At 48.3% G+C, this 20,599-nt stretch overlaps 1 protein-coding gene across 4 annotated transcripts; it reads right to left on the bottom strand.

Annotated features, from left to right (window-relative positions):
- Positions 1-705: 705 nt before the first annotated feature.
- Positions 706-20,522, bottom strand: ITGA10 (integrin subunit alpha 10). 4 transcript variants are annotated; one of them, XM_514418.7, is made up of 30 exons: positions 19,244-20,522; positions 16,831-16,942; positions 16,518-16,627; positions 16,213-16,304; positions 15,874-15,988; positions 14,171-14,298; positions 13,539-13,687; positions 12,318-12,468; positions 11,961-12,126; positions 11,753-11,826; positions 11,385-11,529; positions 11,024-11,172; positions 10,643-10,786; positions 10,298-10,501; positions 9,565-9,695; positions 8,679-8,845; positions 8,440-8,582; positions 7,614-7,727; positions 7,319-7,404; positions 7,016-7,157; positions 6,751-6,843; positions 6,515-6,591; positions 6,273-6,362; positions 5,772-5,856; positions 5,487-5,600; positions 5,135-5,215; positions 4,784-4,897; positions 3,037-3,132; positions 2,658-2,771; positions 706-2,360 (listed from the first exon to the last, which is right to left on the bottom strand). In XM_514418.7, the coding sequence occupies exons 1-30, from the start codon at positions 19,293-19,295 to the stop codon at positions 2,295-2,297; spliced, it is 3,504 nt and encodes a 1,167-aa protein (XP_514418.4). In that variant the 5' UTR covers positions 19,296-20,522; the 3' UTR covers positions 706-2,294. The 4 variants fall into 4 exon arrangements, 1 of the variants encoding a protein (XP_514418.4); XR_010158627.1 differs by lacking the exon at positions 5,772-5,856; XR_010158628.1 differs by lacking the exons at positions 5,487-5,600; positions 5,772-5,856.
- Between the last annotated feature and the right edge of the window lie 77 nt (positions 20,523-20,599).

Raw genomic sequence — 20,599 nt, 5'->3', positions numbered from 1 at the left:
AAAAAAAAAAAAGATGAGGCATAGGACAAGATTTAGTGGATGAGACAATAGCACGTAGAAACACATCTTCACAATCTGGGAGATGGGTCAGAGAGCAGGAACACCACCACCTGGTGCTCCAGTATACTTTCTCCCTTAATCCTCACAAGGCATGATATGGTAGATTATTTTATGACAAAATAGTTTTATAATAATAGTTACCATTTACTGAGCATTTACTAAATGCTCACTTTTCTTGGATTATTTCATTTTGTCTTCATGACCCTAATAGGTTTAAAGATGAGAAAGCCAAGACTTAGAGAAGTTAAGTCTGTCCTAGGTCAAACAGACTTTTTAAGTTGTGTAGCCTAGATTTAAACCCAAATCTGCCTTCATTGTTAACCACTGTAATACACAGCCTTTTATTATCTGAGCCTCAAGGAAGTTATGATTTGCTGAAGGCCATACAGCTAATAAATGGCAGATAGGATTTCAATCTAAGCCTCTGTGCTTCCCAGACCTTTATACTTTCTGGTCACTTAAGCAGGTGAGAATTACAGGAGGCTAGAATACATCTCCTGTGGGAAAGCCACAGAAAACACTTAAAATACTTCTTAACTTTGCCTTCCAGGGACTCCACTCTGTAAAATCCCAGGCAAAACAAGTATCTACCTCTCACTATTACTGAGCAGTCTATATCCTAGGGAATACATATAGAGCCAAAAGTCATTTGACACTGAACTTTATTTGTTCTGACCATCTGATATACTGTCCACCCCACTGGGAAACAGAGACAATGCCCATGAGGGTGGGCCTCTGCAGAAGGCCAGAGACATGCCAAAATAAATACTGTGGTCAGGCCTCAGGAACAGCCTGGGAGGACAGGTTCTGTGACTGCTAGTCAACCACCCAATCAGGTCTTCTCTCTTCTCAGCTCTTAATGAGTGCTGATTCTTCAAAAGGCTCCCAGAGCTGCACTCTGGAGACCAATAACTGACTTCGATATCTCAAGTCTTGATTACAAAGAAATATAAGTTACCCAGTTGTCTATAAGAATCCAACTGCCTTTACTGTCCATGACCCAAATATGGAGTGGGTTGGGGAGGGATCAGAGATAGAAATTAACCTGGAGATTTCCAGTAAGCATCAAGCAAGGGCTGGCAAACTGATTCCACCAGAGAAACCCTGCAAAATATGACCAGGGTTCTAGGGTTGCCCCAGAAACATTTTCCTAGGAGCTATTTGTGCTACATAACCAGTGCTGAGCAAGTAAGGGCTTGCTCCCCAGAGCCCCATGCCACCCATGTAGGTTTCTTAATGCAGACTCCACACTTTTAGATCCCATGGGGCTGCTGCTTCCCAAAGCTGGTAAAGTGAAAGCATTTCCCATCATCAAGTAGCAGTACTCTCTCTCCTGTCTGCTTTCTAAGCAGGCCCCAAGGAGGGCTCAAGAGTGAGTATAAGACTTGAGAGAAGTAGAGAAAATACTGCCTAGGTACACCCAGTCCTCCCTGCTATTCCAGCTCCAGCCACCTGAGGGCTCCTGGCTTCAGAAAATCAGGCACCAGGCCCTGGCTTTGCTCCCAGAAAAGGCTTGGAATCAGGAAGCCTATGCCCAGCGAGCCTGGGGGCAGCTCTGTTTCACCAACACCTGAGGGCGGTCGAGTGCACTACAGGTCTCAGGTTTCAGGGGGGATGGCAGTTGCCTGTCTAAAGGCTTCTCTGTTCCTTGGAATTGTACAGAATGTCTCTTGTGGCTTTTCCTCCTCCCTCCTTTTTTCCTGTTGACTCTCCCCATCAGGCTCTATGAATCACCAGAGTCCACAGGAAAGCAGCAGATGTTGACTTTACTCCTTTCAAGCCAACGTCAGCTCCCTCCTGTGGAGTGGGGAACAGGCAGGAAAGTGAGAGGGTGGAAGAATCGAGGAAGATAACCCTCATCCTTTCCAAACTGTGAGGGAAGATAAAGAGGGAATCTGAAAGGAGTCAGGCACCTAGGCAAAAAAATTATTGATTCCTGGGGATAAAAGGACCCCAAACAAAAGCCCCAGTGTTGGCTATGGAACCAGGATCATGAGGAGGAGGGAAGCAGAGGGTGGGAGCATGGCTAGTTTTGGTGCCAGCTCTTCTTGTCTGAGGTAAAGCCTCATCTCTAGCCAGCAGCATCCTAGGACTCAAAAGTCAAGTCAGGCTGCTGGTCTGGGGAGATAGTCCAGAGGCGGCTTCTTGTCCCATCTGAGCCCCCAAACCTCTGCTTTTATGCAAGTCTCTTGAAGAAGCTGCCAGGGAGGACTTTCTAGACCCTTATTCTACATTCATTGCTCTAACTTCTCTTCTCTTTTTTCTTCCTCAGGGATTTTCTTATGGGCAAAGAAGCCAAGCTGTAGAAGAAAAGATAAGCATCACTGCCAAATGCCTAGACTGGGAACCTTGCCAGTAGCTCTCAGACTTATCTGAGGTCTTCACTTTTGTTCTGTTTCCAAAAATGGAATTCAAATTTATTTTATTTGGCTTAGAATAATTTAACCAACATTTGTGGGGTACAGTGAAGGAGATCTGGGCATGACATCCACAGCCTGGTTAGCTGCCCAGCACAAATCCTGTTCTCTCTGCTATAATCAAGGATCCCTCAACTCATGGGCATCATGCTCCACACTCCCCACTAAAGCAGTGCTTACCTTCCACAGGCAGAAGACAAGGAGAGCAAGCAGGAGCAACCCTCCCAGGACACTGCCTATGAGGATCCACAGGGAGATGAGGATAGGCCGGGTCTGAACCACCTCCAAGAGGCTCTGCGTGGACAGAAGAGTAGTTTTCTACATGCATCCTATAACCCAGCTAGTCTCACCCCACATTGTATCAAAGCCAGCCCCCAAATAGAATAAATAACCTCCTGCTACTTAAAGGAAAGAAAGTGAGGCAGGAATGGCGGCAGTGGAACACTAGGATCCTGCTGCCTGATGGAGATGCCTTCGTTCTGAAAAAGCCCACGGGTGGCCCTACCACATACCCATCATCATTATTTTCACAGCTCTCAGACTCGGTCTCCAGCCCTACCTCACTCCAACGGGAGGCTTCAGTCAGCTGTAGGACACTGCCCTCTTCGGTTCCCAGCTCAAAGGTGCTGACCACCGTCAGGGACTTGAACTTGGCCTATGGAACAAGTGGATAGGAAGACATTTAAAATGAGCCATTATCAGGTGATATAGTTCTTTGGAATCCCAACAGCAAAGTTGAGGCTGAGAGGCATAATGTTGAGGGCTCTCAAGACCAGAAGAAAAGGCTGAAGACCAATGGGAAAAGAGAGGAAGGGTAATAGATGGAAAACCCCTGGTCACATCTGCTGCTGCTGTTTGTTTTCCAAGGACAATCAATACATCTGGTGCTTTACCTGAAATGCATTCTACTCCTCTTTCCTTTGGCTGACCTCTACCCCTCCTTTAGATTGAAGTTTAGATGTCATCCCCTCTGGGATTTAGGGAAATCATTCCTCCTAACCCCCACCAACACTGGTGTTTACTTCTGTTTTTCACTCCTGAACTATAAGATCCTCTAGGTTAAAGGCTGTGCCTTACTAACCTTTGTGTCCTTAGTGCCTACTAGATAGCAGAGTACCAAGTATGTAGTGATTTCTTTTTTTTTTTTTTTTGAGATGGAGTCTCGCTCTGTCACCCAGGCTGGAGTGCAGTGGCATGATCTCGGCTCACTGCAAACTCCATCTCTCGGGTTAATGCCATTCTCCTGCCTCAACCTCCCAAGTAGCTGGGACTATAGGCGCCTGCCACCACACCTGGCTAATTTTTTTATTTTTAATAGAGACAGGGTTTCACCGTGTTAGCCAGGATGGTCTCGATCTCCTGATCTCATGATCTGCCCACCTTGGCCTCCCAAAGTGCAGGGATTACAGCCGTGAGCCACCGCGCCCGGCCATGTAGTGGTTTCTTAATAAATCTTTGTTGAAAGCATGAATAGACTAATGAAAAAAAGATACCAAAGAAGGACAGAGACTTGGAGAAGGGTGGTTTATTGGACTTAACTTCCCTAAAACATATGATGACATCCCAGGGATCTTCTGTTATTCCAGGTAGATATGGGAAAGCACAACATTGACCTTAGTGCCAAACAGCCATTACAATTAAGATGCCATTTCCCTGCCCAGGAGGAACTCACACTGACTCCTTACTACCTGTCATATTAAGTTCAATTTCTCCCTGGCTTCAGAGGCCTTTCATAATCTAGATCCCTCTCACCTATACAATCTTACTTCCCATCACTCCCCAGTACAAATCCTGCATGTAATATCAATAATTCATTCATTTAGCAAAAATATGTTAAGCGCCTACAATGAGTTAGGCATGAGGCTAAATGTTGGAGATATTCTCAGTGTCAACCTAATACAGGGCCTTTTACGTAATAGGAACTTGATGGATTCTTAACTGATTAAATTTAGGTATCCTGCAAATGTTGATTGATACAGCACTAAGGAATGGTCAGAAAAAAAAAAAAAAAAGGAATGGTCAGTGGAGGAAAATACAAGGATAATAACTAGCTTCCACTGAGTGTTCACCATATGTCCAGCTCATTATTCATTTATTCTTTATAACAACCCCATGAAATTGGTATTATCTTCCCATTTTAGAGATTAGGAAAAAGAGGCTTAGAGAGATGAAATAACTTGCTCATGGTCAAATAGCTGGTAAGAGGCAAAAGTGAAACTTGAACGTGGGTCTGTCTACCTCCAAAACCTATGCTAAAGTTCCAGAAAGGAGCAGAAGTGGGGAGTAGTAGAAAAGGAAAGGCTTACTCTTCGGAAAAATTCATTGTGAACCAGCCTCAATAGTCCAACAGAGACCTCGATCCCCTTTGCCAGCTGCCCAAGGTGGCACCTCACCACCTGACACTGAGTATTGTTTCCATTCTAACAGAAGAGAGAGAGAGAGACAGATCAGGACTCTGGGGTAGAAAGATCCTCTTTCCCCACCTCTAGTTCACACAGTCTTGTCCCAAGGCACCTGACTCCATTTTCATTCCCACTCCAGATCAGGACCCTGGGGTGGAAAGATCCCTTCTTCCCTGCTCCAGTTCCTAACCTCTTGTCCCAAGTCACCCAACTCCACTTGCATTCCCACTCTGGACACCCGTTTGTGACTCATACCAGTCTGTTTGTGTGTTGAAGCTCCTCTGGATGCACAGGTGGGCCTGGGGGTTCAGTCAGGTTCTGCACTATGCAACTTGCCTAGAGGAAGATCCAACTTGAAAGACCCTCCTGATGGGGTGGTGCTAGCCACTCAAGGCTGAGTTGGAACATACCTACACCCTTGTAGTTCTTCCCCTTATAATACCTTTTTCTTCTCTCTAATAAGCCACATGTGTAAAAAGAAAGCCCCCCAGAGAGAAGAGCCCCAAGAGCAGAGGCCCAACAGATAGGGAGCTGGTGTGGTGTCCAGCTTCAGTGAGTTCACCAGCTCAAGGTGGCAGGATTCCATGCCCTCCTAGACCAGACTCACATTGTTAGTGATGACTTGAGACAGTGATAGGAAGTAATTGCCCCCATGGGCCACAGCTGGAAGGAGGGCTGAGATGATGAGGCCACTGACCACATAGCAGCCTAGGTTCTGAACCTAAGAGGAAGGTTGGGAATAGGAAGAAGTGGGAGACAGAAGACCCTTCCTCATTTGTTCCCCTTCACCCTAGATACCATTAAAATCCAAGAGAGACCCTTCCCATCCTTTTCCCACAAAGATGTTGTTCCCCCACATTCTCCTCATGCCAAGACCCCTCCAGCTTCTCACCCTGAGAGTGGTTTTGAATTCTGGGCCAGGACCCACTGGGAGGGTCCCATATGGGTGAACCTCATAGCGGTGCAGGGTAGACTCACTGTATGAACACCAAGTCAGGAAGTACATGGTCACAGCCATAACACAGACACAGGGGCACATGATCAGCACACAGACGTGGATTCAGAGGAGGCAGGGCCAGCACATGGATAAAGAGATGGGGGTACATGGAGAAGACAGAAGTAGAACATGACACAGACAATGCAAGCTTTATGGCTACATCCCATATCCCCTCATCCCAGCTCCAGTGCCCAAGGCGTGGCAAAACACTATACCTAGGAAAGTAAGATGCTTAAAAGGGAAGATTCAGCATGAATAGGATTGAGGGCAAAAAGACTGAGCAGCCGCAAGGGCTTGGGTTTTTGGAAAAACTGAGGCACATGGAAGGGGAGGGAAGCAGCATAAGGGTATGAGTCTGAGGTCAGAACTGGGTCCCACCCTAGAAGCTGGGCATACCTAGCGAACAGGAGGTGGGGCTCATATTGGATGTAGGCTGAGGTCTGGGCTGTGTTATCTTGAAGGGTCCCATTTCTCTCCAGGCTGTCACTGTAGGGTCAGAGGGGAGAGGCTCACATCTCAACCCCTCCTCAGAAGACACCCTTCTCTGTTAATAGAGGAATCAATGTTGTTCCTCCCCACCCCTCCAGTCAAGACTCAGTAGGAGGAGAGGTCTGGAAGAAAGTTCCCTTCATTCTCACCTGCTGGCAGTCAGCTTCACGAAGACCTGGCTCAGGAGAGAGGAGCAGCTAAACTCAAACTCTAGCAGAAAGGTCACCTAGGGGCAGGGGACACAGGGTAATGGTAGAGTCTTCCTCATGGAAAAACTACAGAGGAACAGGAGCCCTTGTGCGCCCCCTTCCCTGAAGTCCCAGGACCCTCAGATCCCAGCCTCTGCCCTCCTAGAGCCCTCTTTTCATCCTAGACCCCAACCCACCTTGGCTCCAGTCTGGAAGACAGGATGCCCCACACTGCAGAGCCGGGCATGAGCAGAAGGGGCGGCACATTCCACCTTTATTGGGCTCTCTCTCTGAGGGCAGGGGAATGGAGATAGAAGCTGGAGCTGGGGCTGCAACTGCTGTCCTACCCACAGCCTCTAAACACTGAGCCTTTCTCTAGAGGACCTCACAGCTGAGGCCAATACCCCAATCTTCTTCCTCCTCCTTTCTTTCCTTCTCCCACACCCCCTCCTCCAAAGGCACCTGAGGAGTGAGACTGGCCAGGTGGAGGTTTCTAGAGAAGATGAGACTCAGGCTAGTATTGTAAGCATTTTCCTTTCTGTTCTCCAGAGTTGTAGATACCAGCACTTTCCGCCAGCCACCTCGAACCACAAATGGGGCCTTCCTGGGAATGATGAATGAGGGAGAGACCAGGAGTTGAAGGAGGGGAGTGCCAAAAGTCTCACTTTTGTTATCATGGGTAAGAAACAACCCCCTACCCGCCCTTCAAGTCCCTTCCAGTCTGTCTCAGGTCACCCTGGTTTGCCTAGTACATGTCCATCCAACCTGGAGCCTCTGATGTCCATATTCACTTGAAGCACCAGGTCTGTGACACATTCGTTGTCAGGGCCACAATCCTTTGAGAAGGGGACCTGGAAGAAAGGGAAGGGGCTAAGGGTTGAGAGGAAAGCAAGGAGGAAAGGAATAGAATAGGGGGAAAGTGAAAAGACAAAAGTGGGTATATTTTGATTAGAGGAGCCCAGGTCAGATTTCACCATGATCTCATGTCTTCTCCCTCCCTCCCTTTTCTCTTGAAGGAGGGCAGTGTTGGGAGCAAGGGGCAGGGCATGGCACTGCTGACCAGCTTTTGTATAGAGGTGGGTGAGCCCTCATTCAGCACAGGCCCTGGCTTTGTAGTATTGTCCAAGGCAAAGGTCACAGTCAAGGCCACTGGCCGGAGGTAATCTGATGTATCCTGAAGGAAAACAGAGTCACAGAGTCACAGAGTCAAGGATCTTGTGATAATTGTAGTGATCATTTATGAAGCATTTTCTGTGTGCTGGGCACTGTCCTAAGATCTTAACTGTATTACTAAATTTAATTAATTAGTTAATTAATTAATTAATTTATTTATTTTTGAGACGGAGTCTCGCTCTGTCGCCCAGGCTGGAGTGCAGTGGCATGATCTCGGCTTACTGCAAGCTCTGCCTCCTGGGTTCAGGCCATTCTCCTGCCTCAGCCTCCCGAGTAGCTGGGACTACAGGCACCTGCCACCACGCCCGGCTAATTTTTTGTAATTTTAGTACAGATGGGGTTTCACCATGTTAGCCAGGATGGTCTCGATCTCCTGACCTTGTGATCCGCCTGCCTCGGCCTCCCAAAGTGCTGGGATTACAAGCGTGAGCCACTGCGCCCGGCTAAATTTAATTTTAATACAACTCCTATGATACGGTTATTATTATCACCCCTTTGCAGACAAGAAAACTGAGGGTTGGACTTGCCAGAATTCATAGGTGGTAAATGGCAGAGCTAGGATTCAAACCCAGATCAGCCCTGACTCCAAAGTCTGAATCATCTCATTTTCCCGGTTTTGGCTTTCTTGCTGATTCAGCTAAAATTCCTCCTCTGACCCAGCTTTCTCCTCATTCTCAGGCCCTGAAGCTAAGCAGTTACTGCCCTCTCCTTACCAGCACATGGAAGTGTAGCTGCTCACAAGTGACATTCCCCACACTGAGCCGGAGCCTCCGAGGGGACAACCTCTGGCCAGAGCCATCAAATGCTGCACGTGCCCCAGCAGTCCATTCATCCAGTGATGCGGTGAACCTCATGTCTGAATGAAGGAGGCAAGAGTGAGGGTGGAAAGGGGTCTAGTGAGGAAGGCATGCAAGGAATTGAGAGTTGCCTGTGATGCATTTTAGTCACTCACAGAATTGGTGATCCCAGCGACCAGGAGTACGGGAGGTCACTTGGAAGCAAAGGGCTGCAGTCAGACAGACTGCCTCTTGGCCTCGCCGCCTACAGTCCCTCTGAACCACACTGATGGCCTGTGGGGTCACCTCCAGTGATGGGGTCAGATGGACAATGGGCCGGGAGCTGGGAACAGTGTGGAAAAGAAATTCTAGCAGTAGGAGGTAAGCCCTCTGAGAAGTGCAAGCCCAGTGTTTGCTTCCCCATGGTCAAAACAAAGAAGGAGGGGCTGAATGCACATGTCACCCTCCCCCGAACCCTCTGACAGAAGTAAGATAATAGATTCATGTCATTGATCTTTTTTTTTTTTTTTTTTGAGATGGAGTTTCACTCTGTGGCCCGTGCTGGAGTGCAGTGGGGCGATCTCAGCTCACTGCAACCTCTGCCTCCTGGGTTCAAGTGATTCTCCTGCCTCAGCCTCCCGAGTAGCTGGGATTACTGGCGCCCACAACCATGCTCAGCTAATTTTTTGTATTTTTAGTAGAGATGGGGTTTCACCATGTTGGTCAGGCTGGTCTTGAACTCCTGGCCTCAAATGATCCTCCTACCTTCGCCTCCCAAAGTGCTGGGATTACAGGTGTGAGCCACTGTACCCAGCCCTAGATTCACTTCAATACGCACTTACATGCTAGGCACTGTGTTCAAATCATTATATGGATTATCTCATTTAATCTTCACAATAAACCTATAAGGTAGGTACTATTACTACTGTCATTTTATAAACTAAGAATGGAGGCACAGAGTAAGTTGACCAAGAAAACCAAATCTCCGTCTGTGACTTTAAGGCCCTTGCCTTTAACAGCTATGCTATGCTTTCCACCACCACCTGAGCTGGGACCCCTCACCTGAGCAGGATGGCTGCCCCCTGGGCACCCACAGCCACATCGACCAGATCATCTCCATCCAGATCTAGCCGACCATCCACACTTCGGCCAAAGTAGCTGAGGGCGTGTGGCATGGAGGCAGCAGCAATCCTCTGAGAGGAAGAGAGAGAAGACTGAGGCAGGGACCCATACACCTAGTTTCTCAGGCCTCCTGCCTTGCTCTTTCTTTTTATTTATTTATTTATTTTTGAGATGGAGTTTCACTCTTGTTGCCCAGGCTGGAGTGCAATGGTGTGATCTTGGCTCACTGTAACCTCCGCCTCCCAGGTTCAAGCGATTCTCCTGCCCTAGCCTCCTGAGTAGCTGGGATTATAGGTGTGCGCCACCAGGCCCGGCTAATTTTTTGTATTTTTAGTAGAGTTTCATCATGTTGGCCAGGCTGGTCTCAAACTCCTGACCTCAGGTGATCTGCCTGCCTCAGCCTTCCAAAGTGCTGGGATTACAGGCGTGAACCACCACACCCGGCCATGCCTTGCTCTTTATAATGCTCCCGTCAGTCCTGGGAATAAGAGAAACTTGCCTGTGTTCAGGAGTTCTTAGTTCAGCAACCTGTCCACTGCCTTATGTTTTTGCCTACTAATAAAAGCACTTGTTCAGTTTGGGTCTCAAGCCAAGGGGACTATTGACAAGCAAAGAGCATCCCCCTATTCCTCTTCCTACAACCGTGCCCCTGCTTTATTTGGGTACTCCTGACCTGGGCAGGATGGGGCCTGACTCCACTCTGGGTTCCATGGTACAGGTACAGTGCTCCCTGGTGCCCATCTTCCAGAGGTGCCCCCACAGCCACATCAGCAAAACCATCTTGGTTCAGATCAGGAAGAGCTCCCATGGCAAAGCCAAACCGAGCATCCTGGGGGGGTTCTGGCTGAAGTGTTCCTTGGAGGGTCAGCAAGGACTGCTGGTGGAGGAGAGAAGATAGAAGATGCTAATCTGGCAGACCCAACCTCTCAGCAAACCCTCAAATATGTGCACCTTCCCTCCTTTCCTCCCTCCACCCCCACAATGCAAGTCCAGGGCAGGGGGTCCCAGCAAGTCTCACCTGGCCTACCAGATACACATAAACACGTCCTGTTTCCTTGTTCTGGGGTCCCAGGAACATGGGGGCAGCCACAAGTAAGACATCAGTTGTTCCATCCCTATCTGTATCCAATGGGCAGAGCTCACTGCCAAAGTATGAACCAATCTGGGGAATGGTGGGTGATGATGACCCCAGAGAAAAGGGAAGGTAACTGTAGACAAGTAGACTCAGTGGGAAGCACTCACCAGCCTGCTAGTCTGCTCCTTACATCCCTGACAGACTCTGCCAACCAGAATTCCGCACAGACTTTGGAGGCCTCTCTCTTACCCACTTCACACTCCTCCCCAACAGCCCAGAGGTCCCTGGGAATCCAAAGGTCCCACCCTTCCTTGGATGCCCTACCTGCTCCCCCTGGAGGCTCTGGGCAACCCTCACAGCCCCATCTTTCTTAAGCTGGAAGGCGATGACTTTTCCTCGATGTCTAAATCGAGGAGCCCCAGAGAGAAACAGGCGGCGTCCACCCCGCAAAAGCATGGAAGAAACAGAGTAACCTAGAAGTGGGCAAAGTAACAGAGGTAAAGGAAAAGAAGATGGGGTCCAGAGTAGGGGGGTTCCCTAAAGGCATAGCAGGAGGTCCCAAGGGAAGTAGCCAGAGGTCAGTGAGAAACCGCATGAGTTAAGAGGGAGTATTTCATACCCACCCCCACTAGGGATGTATTTCCTCCCCTACCCTGTAAGTCCTCTGCAACTCTCTGCTGCTCACCCAGGTAGGCTGCATGGTTCTGCAATGCAGGGGGGAACTCGTCTTCCAGTGCCATTCGTGGGGGGAAAAGGCGGTGGCCTCCTTCAAGCCATAGCACAGAGCCTCCCCAGTCATAGGCCCCCACCATCCCAAAAAGAATCCCATCCTGTGGGACAGAAGCAGATGGGGTCACTGAGAAGACAGTGGGGAATAAAGAGAAAAAAACGTTCCAGGAGTGAAAAGATCACTGAGGGTCTGCTGGGATCAGTTGGAAAGGCATGGGAAGGTGAGCATGGAGGCTGGTTAAAGGAGGAATCTGGAGGGCCCTGTGGTTGAAGTTATCTGAGTCAGAGAATGGGAGAAGTAATGAAGGGGTCAATCTGTCCAACCTTTAGCCGATGAGTGGAGAAACCAATCTGAGACATTTCCAGCCCAAAAGAGCTTTCGTTTTCTGCATGGGACCCTTGGTCATGAGAAAACATTGAGACAATATCAGGGGAAGACAGTTTCCCCTCTGACCTACTGAACTCACTCCAGAGCCCCACCTACACTCCAGAACTTCTCCCGCCCTGTCCATTTCTCCAGAGTAATCCTCACCTTCGAGGCCAAAAATCCGATCTCCTAGTGCATCCACAATGTCAGTCAGAGCAGCCTCATCTGTGACATTGAAGAAGAATCGCTCATCTGGATCACTGGCAATAGTTCTAATTTCTCTCAGGAAAGAGCTGGGATCTCGCTGCCGCCGGAGGTAGTGACCAAGGACCTAAGAGGTCATAAGATCAAGGAATGAGGCGTTAGAGTTGGTACAGAACACAGCCAACTAACATGCTGTGGCTGAAGTCTGGGAAGTAGTTAATGCCCTTGTTTTCCTCAAGTTCCCAGTCCTTGGACAGTTCACAAGACACTGCCCCCCTGCCACTCCCCAACTCTTCCAGATCCAGGGTGAATTCTCACTGCAATCCCATAGCGTGTCACTCTTCCAGCCTCACAGGCCTTTAGTGCTGCAGGAAGCTCCTCTCCATCATGGGACTCTCCATCAGTGACAACCACCAGTAGCCTGGCAGCCTCGGGTCGGCCCCCATGGGACTGACTGAACCCTTCTGTGCTGAGAAGAGAAAGGAGTGAGGTGAGATCAGATGTATGCAGACACACACACACACACACACACACACACACACACACACACACACACAGGATTTAACATCAGTACTTCCCTGAGGTCAGGCATCTTGCCTTTTAGGCCATTTCCTGAGTATTTAACATGGAGATGGCATGGAGTGAGAGCTCAAATGTTTGAATGTCATAGAACATACAGAGTAGCTTATCAGTCCAAATAAGTACAACGTTCATACACTCAGATTCATTCAACAAATATTGCACTTGGGAGGAGAAATATCGATGAAATATAGAACGGAAAAGAATGGTCTGGGCAGGGACTCCTCCCAGAGATGAGTTGTTTTGTTTTGTTTCAATTTTACCACCGTGCCCCTAGAGATGAGTTTTGGATCATGTTTGGAACGTGGGCTAGGACATCAGTAGTGGAGAACCTGTGGGCCAGGATCATTGTTGGAGTGGAGGGATAGAAAGAGACTTCTGTCTGTGAAATATGGAGAGACACAGACATAGACACTTTGTAGAAATGCAGTGAGAGGGAGTACAATGACAGCCCACTTAGCCTTCCTCTTTGTACCATTAGTGTACATACAAAGAAAGTATGCAAGACATCTTGGGATATACACACTGCACTCCAAACCTGCCCTAACTCTTCTTCTTCTTCTTTTTTTTTTTAAGGGAAAGATTTTCATTTCATTTTATTTTATTTTATTTTAGATGGAGTTTTGCTCTCGTTGCCCAGGCTGGAGTGCAATGTTGTGATCTCGACTCACTGCAACCTCCACCTCCCGGGATTAAGTGATTCTCCTGCCTCAGCCTCCGAAGTAGCATGCCTCTGAACAGGCATGCGCCACCACGCCTGGCTAATTTTGTATTTTTAGTAGAGATGGGGTTTCTCCATGTTGGTCAGGCTGGTCTCGAACTCCTGACCTCACGTGATCTGCCTGCCTTGCCTCCCAAAGTGCTGGGATTACAGGCGTGAGCCACCATGCCTGGCCCCGCCCTAACTCTTCTAAGCCTTCATTGCTCTAGCCTCCCACACCTGTCTTCCCAATGCCTCACCAGGCCACCATTATTGCTTGGGCAGTCTTTGTTTCTCGTCCCTCCCGCCGACTGAGGTTCTTTGCTGCTCTCACCACTTCTTCCTTCGTTCGGAAATCTCCCAGGGACCACTCATGTACAGGGCTCTCCCCATACTGTACCAGTCCCACCTGGGAATAAAGCGCATTCAAATGAAATGTATGTATGTGAGATGGGGGGAGAGGAGGAAGAAGAAAGTATATAAGAGAGGAGAGATGAACACCTGGATACTACTGAAGACAACACCTACATTTATCCCCTCTCTCTCTGTCTCTCCCCTTCCAAGCCCATCCATATTGCCTTTCTCTCTCTCTCTAAGAAATGAGGTCTCACTCTTTCACCCAGGCTGGAGTGCAGTTGTGTGATCAAAGCTCACTACAGCCTCAAACTCCTGGGCTCAACTGATCTCTTGCCTCAGCCTCCTGAGTAGCTGGGACTGTAGGCGCATGCCACCATGCCTGGCTATTTTTTTTTTCTTTCATATTTTTAGAGATGAGGTCTCACTGTATTGCCCAGGCTAGTCTTGAACTCCTGGCCTCAGGGGATCCTCCCACCTCCACCTCTTAAGTAGCTGCCACAAGCAACTGTGCCCAGCTCATATTGCCTTCTCTTACCTGTATCTGTTCTGGGTCAATAAACAGTTTCCCTACCAGTCTTCGTAGGAAGGTCTGAACTTCAGACCAGGGGTAGATGCTGTTGGAGCCATCCAAGACAATGACAACATCCATGTATGTTGGGCAGCCTAGAAGGAAGGGGAACACTGAGGTAGAAGACACTGAGCTGGGGGCAACAAGTGAAAGAGGTCACAGGAGGACACGTTCAATTTAGACATTTATAAGGCACTTCTTACATGCAAAGAAGGTACTGTGCCAGGCTCTGTGTAAGTGTAGAAATTAATAAAATATTCCTTTAGTAATCTTTAGTAATTGTGTGTATGTAAGTATACATATAAATGTATATATATGTATATATAGGTATATAAACACACACACACATACACATTTATATACATAGATATAATTTATATATACAATGTTCTAAAAAACAAGAAGGAATTAAATGCTATGTAGGAACATAGCAATGACTGTATGGTGGGGGAACTAAAGCAGAGTGGTTCTGATGGTGAGGAATGAAACATGGTAGCAACTATGAAGACTGAAAATGTTTAAGGAGAAGAGAATATTAGGAAAGGCATGTGGGTAGAGAACATTTTTTTTTTTTGAGATGGAGTCTCGCTCTGTTGCCCAGGCTGGAGTGCAGTGGCGCAATCTCGGCTCACTGCAAGCTCTGCCTCCTGGGTTCACGCCATTCTCCTGCCTCAGCCTCCCGAGTAGCTGGGACTACAGGCGCCCGCCACGACACCCGGCTAATTTTTTGTGTTTTTAGCAGAGACAGGGTTTTACTGTGTTAGCCAGGATGGTCTCAATCTCCTGACCTCGTGATCCACTGGCCTCGGCCTCCCAAAGTGCTGGGATTACAGGCGTGAGCCACCGCGCCTGGCCCATTTTGTTTGTTTTTGAGACAGAGTCTCACTCTGTCGCCCAGGCTGGAGTGTAGTGGCATAATCATGGCTCACTGCAGCCTGGACCACCTGGGCTCAAGTGATCCTCCCACCTTGGCCTCCTGAGTAGCTGGGACCACAGGCATGCACCACCATACCCAGCTAATTTTTTTATTTTTTATTTTTGTAGAGATGGGGTCTCTCTATGTTGCCCAGGCTGGTCTCAAACCTCCAGACCTCAAGCAATCCTCCTGCGTTGGCCTCCCAAAATGTTGGGATTACAGGCATGAGTTACTGCGCCAGGCCAGATCATGGACTCCTGATAAGGAGTCTGAATTATTATTATTATTATTTTTGAGATGGAGTCTCGCTTACTCTGTCACCCAGGCTAGAGTGCAGTGGCACAATCTTGGCTCACCGCAACCTCCACCTCCTGGGTTGAAGTGAGAGTCTCCTGTCTTAGCCTCCCGAGTAGATGAGATTACAGGCATGCACCAGCGCACCCAGCTAATTTTTGTATTTTTTTTTTTTAGGAGAGATGGGGTTTCACCATGTTGGCCAGGCTGGTCTTCAACTCCTGACCTCAAGTGATCTGCCCACCTTGGCCTCCCAAAGTGCTAGAATTACAGGTGTGGGCCACCACACCTGGCCAGGAGTCTGAATCTGTTAGGAAACATGGAGCTTTTGCAAGCACATTAGGTAGCAATGAGGATAGCCATGCAGGCCCTCTGCCAGGCATCATACCCCTTTGCCCCATCTTTTTCCCACCCAGTATCTCCTTCTGGGAACCAAGTACTCAGCCTTCCTCTGGCTCACGTTGGGCAGTGGGTGCCAGGCTTCCCTGAGGCTGGAATGAAGCATCCACACGGGCACATATCCCAGAACTGAAGACAGAGCTGCCACAAGCACGAGACCAGAGAGGGGCACAGGCCTGGGGATGGGGGAAATAGTTACTCCCAGGCTTGGGAGGGCACCCTCAGAACACGCTCCCAGTTGAAGGAGGCATGAAGACTACTCCCTGACATTACCTACCTTTTGCTTTCTAGGGTTTTTAACTCCTTGACCCCTCCACACAGACCATTTTCCCTTACCACACTTCTCTTTTTTCTTTTATGGACCTTCAGAGACACTGCCACCACCCTCTCCTTAGCTCACCATGAATCCCCCATCACCGTCTGTCTCTAACAGAGACATCCCCAGGTGCATATTCACAGCAGGATGAGATGAATTTCCCAGTTGGTAGTCACCTGGTTGGAAGGAGGTGGAAGAGAATGAGATCATGGGGTCATAGATGGGGTGCTTGAATTCATGTGATTTTGGAGGAGAATGAGCAGGGATTGGTATCAGATTGGGGACAGGGAGTATGCGGATTTTAGGGGTGAAAAAGCTGAGGTATAGGGAGTTGAAGCTTCTAGAGTATCAAAGTCAGGGGTTAGGAGAAGGGTCAGGCATCTTCTCACCTAAGTGGCCCTTGGCACATGGGGCATTGTGGGCCCCCCCTACAGGGCAGCGATAAACGTCCCCCCTCCGGTCGCCTGAAGGCCCATCCCAGGGGGCGCCCACCAGCATCCTGGGAAGAGGATGTGAATGTAAGTAAGCACAGGGCAAACATGACCCTTGACATAGGCCAAAGGGAAAGAGCATGGAGGTGGTAAGTTTAGAGCCCCAGCCACTTTCAAAAGGCCAGATTAGTTTAGAGTCCCATCTATCTTGCCTCCCCTTTGTTAGCACTACTGCAGTCCCAATCCCCTGGCACTCCGGTTTCTTCCTCACCATCGCTGTCCACCCCCAACATGTTGTAAGACACTGTATCCAAATTCAGCTTCTGGTGGCCCTGGGAATAGGCGTGGGTGATGTTCATCCAGGTTAAAGGGGGAGCAGAGACCTGTGGGGCCAGGATCATAATGTTAGTATGAGGTAGTGAATGGCTAGAGGCACAGCCCGAGAGAAGCTGTGAGGAAGCGTCTTAATCTCAGTCTGCCTGCCTGCTTTTTCACTCATAAGCTTTTCTGGCCTCTCTCAGTGTCATGTACTCAGAGCTCCAGGCAAAGATGATTCCCTTCCTGTGTTTGTGTCCAGATGCCTAAACTGTGGCCCTCTGCCATGCTGATGTACAGCTGTATTTCCATTCCCACCCCTGAAATTTCATTCACAGACATGTCTGAAAAGGTCAAGTTACTTTTTTTTTTTTTTTTTTTTTTTGAGACGGAGTCTCTCTGTCTCCCAGGCTGGAGTGCAGTGGCGTGATCTCGGCTTACTGCAGGCTCCGCCCCCCTGGGTTCACGCCATTCTCCTGCCTCAGCCTCCCGTGTAGCTGGCACTACAGGCGCCCGCCACCTCGCCCGGCTAATTTTTCTTATTTTTAGTAGAGACGGAGTTTCACCGTGTTAGCCAGGATGGTCTCGATCTCCTGACCTCATGATCCGCCCGCCTCGGCCTCCCAAAGTGCTGGGATTACAGGCGTGAGCCACCGCGCCTGGCTACTCTTTTCCACAACATTCCTTCCACACACTCTCCTCAACAAACTGTGAGGGTCAAAAGAGGGATAGGGCCTTTCTGTATCCCCAGAACAACCATTGCTTCCAATTCTCCCCAAGATAGGGGGAATGAAAGGAAGCTAAGGAGCACTGCATGTCTGGCTCTCTCCTTCTCTATCTCCTCCTGACTTCCAGTGTCATTGTCACACTCTCGCTGTCTTTTTCCAATGTCTAGGTCCCTGGTTGATTCCAGCCTTGGAAATCTCAGTGGTAATTAACTGGGTGGGGCCACTCGCCTGCCCACACACATAGTTTGCCATCCATCCTTTCCAAGGGTCCCATCATCCTGAAGTTTCCCACAACCTGCTTCCTTTTTAACTAATCTACTCTCCCAACTGGTCCCCTACCTACCTCCATGGTTTCCTCAGCCTTCAGCCCACTCTAAAGGTGCCCGACCCTAGCTGATCTTCCCTTTTGACCCCAATGCCTTTAAAATCAGAGCTGGTATTTTAGGAAACAATGATTACAGGGCACTGCCAAGGAAAAATTCCAGGCCTCTTGTCCTTCCCATGGTCCTTTCCCCAACTATGTCTTGCTCTGTACTTCTAAGCAACCCCCTCTCAGGCTACCCCCTCACCATTACCAATGGCTATAGCTTTATCCCAAACCATGCTCATTTTCAGAAAGGTGTTTTGTATGTGAGCAGTTTTGCATCCAGAAAACTGGCAGGGCTGTATGACCAGAAACTGCAGCTCATTGGTTAGATAAACCCAGAGTTCTGACCACATAGTTAGTCAGTTATGCCTCAGGCCCCAGGGACCACCAAGGGTAAGAAGTTAGGGAGGGGATAATAGGAATCAGACTAGCCACGTGGAAGGTCACATCACATTTCTTTTTTGTCTCCTTACCCCTATAGGGCTTAGGATGAAGATTTTATATATTTAGATACAAATCTCAGCCAAGCATGGTGGCTCATGCCTATAATCCCGGCACTTTGGGTGGCTGTCGGGGGCGGATTGCTTGAGTCCAGGAGTTAAAGACCAGCCTGGCCAACATAGCAAAACTCTGTCTCTAAAAAAAAAAAAATTAGCCAGGCGTGGTAGCACACGCCTATAGTCCCAGCTACTCGGGAGGCTAAGATGGAAGGATCACCTCAGCTTGGGAGGTTGAGGCTAGAGTGAGCCATGATCATGCCACTGCACTCCAGCTTGAGTGACAGAGTGAGACCCTGTTTCAAAAAAAAAAATTAGCTGTGCGTGGTGGCGCGTACCTAGTAGTCCCAACTACTGAGCTGTGGTTGCACCACTGCACTCCAGCCTAGACAACAAAGTGAGACCCTATCTTTAAAAAATAATAATTATTATTATATACAATATATAACTATATAATATATAATTATGTTATATATTATATGTATATTATATATAATATATAATTATACAATTATAATTATACAATTATAATTATTATTAGATACAAATCTTACACAAGGTCCTAGGCAGCTTTAGCCCCTGCCAGTCTCAATATTCAAACAGTCATATGTGAGGGCATAAAAATGCACAAGGACACAGACACACATACAAGAAATGTACAACCAGTGTTCGCTTCCTAACCTAAATCCCAAAGAATTTTAACTCTAATGGTCCCAATTCCAAACAATCTATGTATCTTCCATCCCCACCAGAAACCAAGAAGTTAACTTCCCTCACCTGTCAGGAACACCAGGGGCAAGAACAGGTGAGTGACGAAGGGGAGTTCCATGCCTGATCGGTTTCTGTCCAGTATGAGAAGTCCTCTGGCCTCTGTCCCTCTCCTTTTCTGTTTTCTTTACTTTCCCTCCCATCCTGCCCCCTCCCAATGGCAGCTAAAAATAAAGTTGGAAGGAATGGGAGGAGTGATGGTGGGGAACTGTGGGGAGCCCCAGACCAAGGAAAACACTGAGCGATCTTAGTCTATTTCTCTGCCTTGGTGCTGCCCCCTGGAGGCCTCATCTCTATATCCAGAGAACATATTTTTTTGCCCATTTCTGCTATTTCTTTTTTTCTACTGTTTATTGTTGCCAGGTCAATAATGCTTTCCTCAAATTTGGAACAGGAGTGGGAGATGGATTCTTTTTTATCAGAAAAGAATCTTAAACTTTTGTTTAAAAGTTTTAGACAAATTATTTATATTGAGAATACAGACAGGGTTTCACTGTGTTACCCAGGCTGGTCTTGAACTCCTGAACTCAAGGAATCCTCCCACCTCAGCCTCCCAAAGTGAGCCACTGCACCCAGCTGGGAGATAGGAGATAGATTCAGATTTTTTTTTTTCTTTTTTAAGGCAGAGTCTCACTCTGTCACCCAGGCTGGAGTGCAGTGGCGCAATCTTGGCTCACTGCAACCTCTGTCTCCCACGTTCAAGCATTTCTCATGCCTCAGCCTCCCAGGTAGCTGGGACTACAGGCACATGCCACCATGCCTGGCTAATTTTTTATTTTTAGTAGAGGCAGGGTTTCACCATGTTGGCCAGGCTGGTCTTGAACTCCTGACCTTAAGAGATCCACCTGCCTCGGCCTCCCAAAGTGCTGGGATTACCGGCGTGAGCCACCACGCCTGGCCGATAGATTCACTTCCTAACCTTATTTATCTCAACCTGGAATATGGAAAATGAAAGAGCTGATAGCAGTGGTATCATTTCCCTACCCACCCAGGGGAGTCTCAACTTGTGAAGACACAGCTCCAAATCCTTACCAGCCCCACTCCACTTGGTTCTGTTCTTGGCTCTTAGCCTATGCTGTCATATGGCATTCTGCTTCTTAGAGGGATTATATCTGAACTGGTATGAGATGTGCTTTGTGGAGCCAGGACAATAACTTTAGTATTAGACCACTCCTCTGCCACCCCAACTCCTCAGCTAGGTTATAAACTTCTTAAAGTTGGGAGTGTGGAGCTTCTTAGATTTTTGGATGCCCACTAAGTATGTTGCTTTACATACTGTAGGTGCTCAATAAAAATAATGTGGGTGATGTTAGTGGCTAATCCCGAGAAAAACCCAAACCACAGTGACAGGAACAGGGGCCTCAA

The sequence above is a fragment of the Pan troglodytes genome, chromosome 1 (genome assembly GCF_028858775.2).
Source record: "Pan troglodytes isolate AG18354 chromosome 1, NHGRI_mPanTro3-v2.0_pri, whole genome shotgun sequence".
NCBI lineage: Eukaryota > Metazoa > Chordata > Mammalia > Primates > Hominidae > Pan > Pan troglodytes.
This window is presented reverse-complemented; position numbering and strand designations above follow the sequence as displayed.